Source organism: Nothoprocta perdicaria, unplaced genomic scaffold, assembly GCF_003342845.1.
Source record: "Nothoprocta perdicaria isolate Ctin4 unplaced genomic scaffold, notPer1 scaffold_47, whole genome shotgun sequence".
Classification (NCBI taxonomy): domain Eukaryota; kingdom Metazoa; phylum Chordata; class Aves; order Tinamiformes; family Tinamidae; genus Nothoprocta; species Nothoprocta perdicaria.
This window is the reverse complement of record NW_020455721.1, coordinates 2,770,892-2,777,147: the sequence shown is the minus strand read 5'-3', so window position 1 is coordinate 2,777,147 and position 6,256 is coordinate 2,770,892. Positions and strand designations below refer to the sequence as shown.

At 40.8% G+C, this 6,256-nt stretch overlaps 1 protein-coding gene across 1 annotated transcript in view; it reads right to left on the bottom strand.

Moving 5' to 3' along the window:
* Positions 1–441: 441 nt before the first annotated feature.
* RNF144B (ring finger protein 144B) overlaps positions 442–6,256 on the bottom strand; it is a 47,202-nt gene continuing 41,387 nt past the window's right edge. Inside the window, exons 5-8 of the mRNA XM_026047062.1 lie at positions 3,832–4,036; positions 2,572–2,716; positions 775–864; positions 442–612 (exon numbers count right to left, since the gene is read on the bottom strand). Coding sequence (XP_025902847.1) covers positions 472–612; positions 775–864; positions 2,572–2,716; positions 3,832–4,036 — 581 coding nt within the window. The 3' untranslated portion in view covers positions 442–471. The remainder of the gene's footprint in view (positions 613–774; positions 865–2,571; positions 2,717–3,831; positions 4,037–6,256) is intronic.

Genomic DNA, 6,256 nt, shown 5'->3' with positions numbered 1-6,256 from the left:
TAAAACCTTTCTTTTTCTCTCCTTCCTTTTATAAAGTACCTCAAACTTTCTGAGGGATCTGAGTGTCACCAAGAGCAGGAGAAAGCACAGCAGTAACGACTGGGTCTGCAAAGGCAGAGTAACACTGCAGGATCAACTCATGTGCGGCGGACGGAAGAGCTAAAGCTTCTAGCAGTCCCCAAAATAGCTCATATTTAAGGTATGAACTACTGAATGGTGTCCTGTTTTCTTTTTAAAAAGCATAAATATACACCAGATGCCCTGCACAAATACATTGGCTTTTCCCACAGAGGGACTTGCTAGTGATAGAGTAGCCTGTCGAGAATAGGCACTTATCTCAAGAATTGGCAAAAATAAAAATAAAATTAAAAAAAAAAAAGGAACATTATTTGGTATGGCACCAAAATCCAAACATTGTGCTTTCTCACATACATATGCTGTACAGATGAAGGCTCAAACAGACACAAAGTTTTAGGTTGTTGGTGGATTGTGTTTTTTCTTTTTGCTTCGGCAAGATTTGCAAATGCAGCAAATGATGCATGGAGACGCCACGAGCAGCAGGGGAGAGGTCACCAGTGCTATGATACCTAACCCGACGAGGATCCCCACAACCTGAAAGACATAGAGGGGGAAAACACCTATTTAGCTAACTTGGAAAACAAAATATGCATGAAAAGCCTGGAAATAATCAAATCATCACAGCCTTCTGCTGAAGGGGAAAATCTCTTTTCTTTAGGCATGTGTGATGGCTCTGCTTGGCTGCTCCGAACCCACCTGCGTTCTGTTCCACATCACTGAGGCACGCGAGTGGCCTAGTTTGTTCCTGCAAGGGCCTTTGTCGTAATGTCTTAAGAAGATATCGTTCTGAAAACAAAAGGACAAGTTGTAAGAGCAGATTTCAGTAACTTGGGGAGGTATTCAGCACTGGAGCTGAAACAAAACTTTCTTGACACGACTGTAAAATCATGTGCTGCAGACACATTCATCTGTCTTCCAAATAACTTTTTAAACAAACTTCTTGCAGTTCCAAAAGATGTAGTCTTTTGGAGTTCTGAGTTACTATATAGTGTCTTCTCTTCCTCTCTTTTAAAAAGCATAAGCTTACATATATGCATTTTACAAATAGCTAATCTGGCCCTGCACTGTAAGTGTTGATGATGAAGAGGCCTGTAAACTTCAGGCATTTCTGCAAGCTAGCAACCAGGGACATCAACTTCTTGAGGTACTTGTACCTCCCGTTGTCCTGCTATCTCTATACTTTCCGGTCATTTTCTTTCTAGATTTAATTGGAAGATTATGTTTCTTTTTTCTTTTCCCAGTGATATTTATTAAACTACAGTTTATCCTAAAAAGGTGGCCTATGCTTTGCATTACTCTCCCCTGGACAGTTGAACTGTAGCATAGGCACTGCTTTCTCCTTCATTCTTCATCCTTCCTCTTCCATTTCGTATCACTACATTCATTTAAACCTACATTCTCTTTAACCATGCTCATTTAGAAAAGCGACACACATCTACAGTCCCATTCGTTTTCCCTCTTGAACTGATTAAAACTTGATAAAGGCATGTCTACAGAATCTGTGAAAATCTGACAGTCTTCCAGTTCAGCGTCGTGTTGAGCAATCACTGTGTACACTATGTACTCTCAGGCAAGCCATAAGACTGATGTTGAAAACACATGCTCACACATACAAAAATGAGACACAACGCTAAGCAAAACCTGCTTAGCATGCTGAGGAAAGGAAGGACGAAGAATGAGGAAATCTTATCATTTGCTAGCTATGGCCTGAAAGAAAAAATGAAAATCCATGTACCATTTAACACCGTTTTACGTCAAGTGCTGGTAAAGTTCTTTTCGCACTCCCACAGTTGTTACTGATGACCATACCAAAAAGAAAAGCTGTCATAAACACAAGTACATTACATGTTCTAGTTTTAATCCTGTTAGGAAACTCAAAGTCCAACAGAATCAGTTTTATTTAGTGTCTTTTGAGAAATGCCTAGCAACCTATACTTCATAACTTGCATTCATAATTCACCATTTTTCTTCTCAAACCTACTAACTAATTATTCTCTTCAGCAAACACTGCACAACAGTAGTACTAGAAAAGGAGAGACTTGGTTTACAAAGCTCTTAATGTATCCTCGTTTGAAATCAGCTCCTTCATCTAGTAACATACCCCTTTTCCAGGCAGGCTATCATTATTAGGGTTGGAACGGGTGGGAAAAAATATTTCTTTGACTTTCAACCAAACTTTTTCTGTATCCTGCACCGAAAGAGGGACTCAGGAAAAACGTATGGCTGCTATGGGCCACCAGAAGGCAACCAGTCTGTCCCATGTGTTTCACAGAACTATCACCGAATCCACGGACATGCCTCTAATCCTTTATGGAAAAACGGATACCAATATAGCTAAAAGCAGCAGATAAATTAGAAGAAAATGAAGCTAGAGTCTGAAACAAGCTAAATCACTCACTAGGATATCGATAAGTTGGAGGAGAGCTTGTACAGGGCCTGAGGCTCTAACTCAAACCTCCTGCTAATCTGAAAGCATTTTCCTGTGGCACTTACATCCAAGTTCTGTAGACAGTACCAGCAAAAGGTGTGCTTGCAGTTCTTGCACATCATCTGAGCGCAGCCTTCGTTTCGTTCAATATAGATCCGACAAACAGGACACTGCTTTATCGGTGACTCGATTTCCATCCTGATAAGTGACCTAGAAGGGTTACAGAAACATAATGTTAAATATGAATGCAATTACTGTTCATACTCAGCTCCACTGTCCAGTATGTGCAGCACTTATTTTCCAGAGTGCCTAATTTTGTAGTCTTAATGTGCTGAAAGCGTGAAGCTTGGCAGTAGACTATGCTCAAGTACACTCACTTGCAGGTGTCAGACTATTCATACAACATAATAGCAGAGACCCACAATCACCACTGATTACAGCCAGGATCTTACCACATATAGCATTAAATATAGCACTTTTTAAGAGAGTTTGCATAGTTCATTAAAGGACTGGGTTATGAGACTCATAGCACTGCTGTTGCTCAAACAGAACAAACTTAAACTCCACTAAAGCCAAAGATAAAACCTGGAGAAGAAAACATGGTAGGGAAAACTCTTTGGCAACTCCTGCTTGAAAACATATACCAGAAACAAAATGCTTATATTTTAAGTCTTTTATTTGTTGAAAAAAATAAGAGAAGCTTTTTAATACACCTAACTGAATTCAAATGGATTCTGAAAACAAGGATGGATAGTCATAGGCATTATATAACTTTGAAAAAAAAAGTTGTTTATTTCTGTAGACTATAGACCTCTGCATCCTTAGCTGTGGGTTAGTTACACTTACAAAAAATAATCACAAAAAAACATCTCAGGCACACCAAGTGAGACGTGTCACATTCACTTTGCAAAAGAGCTCGGCTTTGTCTATGCAGAGATCCTATAAATACTTAGCAGGAGCTAATCACAGTAAGAGCACTGTGTGGGTCCAGTTATATAGTAAGCTAGGTATTGTGTACTGGTAAAAGGCATGATTTTAACTTGCAAACAAGATTTGGCGGGCTAGGCCTTTCTGAAGTGTCAGCGAACCCCCAAATTTGGTAACTCTCCAAATAATAGTAAAAATAATTAAATATATCATTAAAAACAATAAGAATTACACTGGAATTATATTTAGGAAACACCAGCAGAGATGGACAGCATTAGGGATGCAACCAAGGAAGCTGAAAGAGAGGCAATCCATGAAACTTATGTGAGGTACTGAATTAGCACCCAGCGCCAAACAGAACCGGGAGACGACGAGGCCTCCGCGGGCTTTCCCCTTACCCCTGTTCAGTGGATATTACAGCAGCCTGGTTGCCCTGGCAGAGGCGCTCCGGGTGCCATGGCTCCTCGCAAGAGGAGCAGAACCTGAGGCGGCAAGCCGGGCACTCCACGGGCACGGGCTGCCCCGACTCACTCGGTTCAATGTGGCATACCGCCTGGCAGTCCACCGCAGGGCACCACGTCCTCCGAGGGTCCAGGTGGACTTCTGGAATGGAAGTGAGGAAAAAAAATGTTTATGCAGTTCTCAAATGGACTTTTGAAACATAACAGAGAGGGATGAAGCTGTTTATACGGTCCCCTTCGCATTCCAGTGGCGTTTTACTTAAGCACTTAAGACCCAATTTGGTGCTTGTGGAGGGAAGTGGAATCCCTCCGTGCCTACTTCTGTGGGTGTCCCAGTCTATTCCTCTTCTTTATGCAGGCCTGGAATTCTGTGCTGCAAAGGCAGCTGTACTGGAAGCATCTCAAGAATGCAATACACTACAACAGGCACATTCTTCATCTTTTTTTCTATCAGATGTTAGTGTTAGTTAATCGGGATACATCAGGTAGCCTCCACCTTTTAGATCCAAAAGCACAGCTAGCAGAGATCCATTGGTACAGTGGGCTGTATCTGGAAGATGAGAATAATCATTACTCCAAAGCTGCTTGTCTGTGACCTCAAGAAGTTGTATAAAGGATGAACGTAACTGCTGCTTGCTAAGAAGAATGTTCCCTTTATAAAGTGAGGACAACGAAAAACTTTTCTTGTTTTTCCTGTAAACAGTGGGAAGGTCATGAAATGAACATAAAGTTGGTTTTTGTGCTTTTCCCTTACCCTCTATCTATAAACTCAGATCAATAGTCACATCATTAAATGATCATTATTTGTCAGACATCAGATTATTAAAACAACCAAGATAAAATTATGGCTGTAGACACTAAATTACAGAAATTATTGCACAATAGTGTATGGTAAATGTTGACACTTTCCTTCACTCCCTATCCTTTATTCAAGAAACTTGGACTTGCAGCAGAAACCCAGATATCCTGGGTTCAACCCTCTTGCTCTAAGAGGTTCCACTGTATGTGAACATTATGCTGTTCTTTTCCATGAGTTGCAGTCAGAAAACTGTGCACCTACAGATCCTGCCTAGAAAAGGACTGTAGGACCTACCTGAACTTCCTTCTTCCCTAGAAGCCCTTTGGTACCACCACTAAAACTTGATGGAGGGGATGTCTCAAGAAACAGGGATGCACTGACTGTGATAGAGACAAGCTCCTCTTCTATCTCCAGCACATAAAATATCAACCCATTTACAAGAAAGGGCATAAAAGGGTCCTTGAAAATGACCTCTGATAAATTTTGCTGAAGCAGTTTAAGGTGTTTCCTCCCATGTGCACCCACTGTCTGCACTGATGCTCTGCAGGAGGTCACTAGTAGCCCATAGGGAAGGTGGCTGGTGGAGCGATGCCTAGAGGATGCTCCAGTCAGCTTGACACACAGTGAAATCAGTTCAGCTCCCAGTTACCCAGAAACTAGAAAATATACAACTAAAAACGTGCTAGAAAAAAAAAAAAAAAAAAAAAAAAAAGAAAGAGGAAACAGGTGAAGATGACTGTCTGCTTTGGTGGCTGCAAGACATGCAGTCAACTTGTTGTGGCTTTAGGTAGTCACAGGTAGTATTTAACTCTGGGTCAAAGTGTTCTGGCAGAGATGGAGCTGTTTTCCACATCCATGAAAAAGGCTTTAATCTGTAATTCAAGCAGTGCCAACAAAATACCTGTACTGGTGGTCTCCTCTGGCCACTCCAGGAATCTAATCTCCTTATTTTCCCCATTCTCTTACTTGTCCTTCCCTCCCCCTTCTCCTACAAAAACACCACCAACAACAAAAAAAGAATCATTTTTCCAAGACTGAATGAAAGACAAAACAAAAGAGTTTGTATTTTCACATGTGTGGACAGAGGGGAAAAAGGATGGTCTGTAAAATCCACCTCAACTGTTTTAAGAGTAGTGTCCTAACTAAGGACAGTTAGCTTTTTTTTTTTTTTCCCCAACTTATACTCAGTATCTCTCCAAAAATGTGCTGAACCAGGTAACACCATGTCCTGGTAATAGCTATTGCATTAAAGCCATCACATAATGTGCCAAAATGCAAACAGAAATGCAATTTATGTTCATAAACAAGGTTTAAACAAGTCAAAGTGCAGTTCCTGCAGATAGCTGTTTAGCATACTCAGTTTTGGAAACCTAAGTTCTCATATCCTGGTTTTGGATGAAGGACAAGATGTCTGGTTTTGACATTCACTGGAAGGAGGGGAGCAGGCTTATAAATCTTACTGATTTTTACAAATTTGTTGCAGCAAGATGTAAGTGATGCATGAGAAAAAAAACTCTTTCCTCTCCCACTTCCTCCATTTTACAAAGAACCTACAGATGGTGT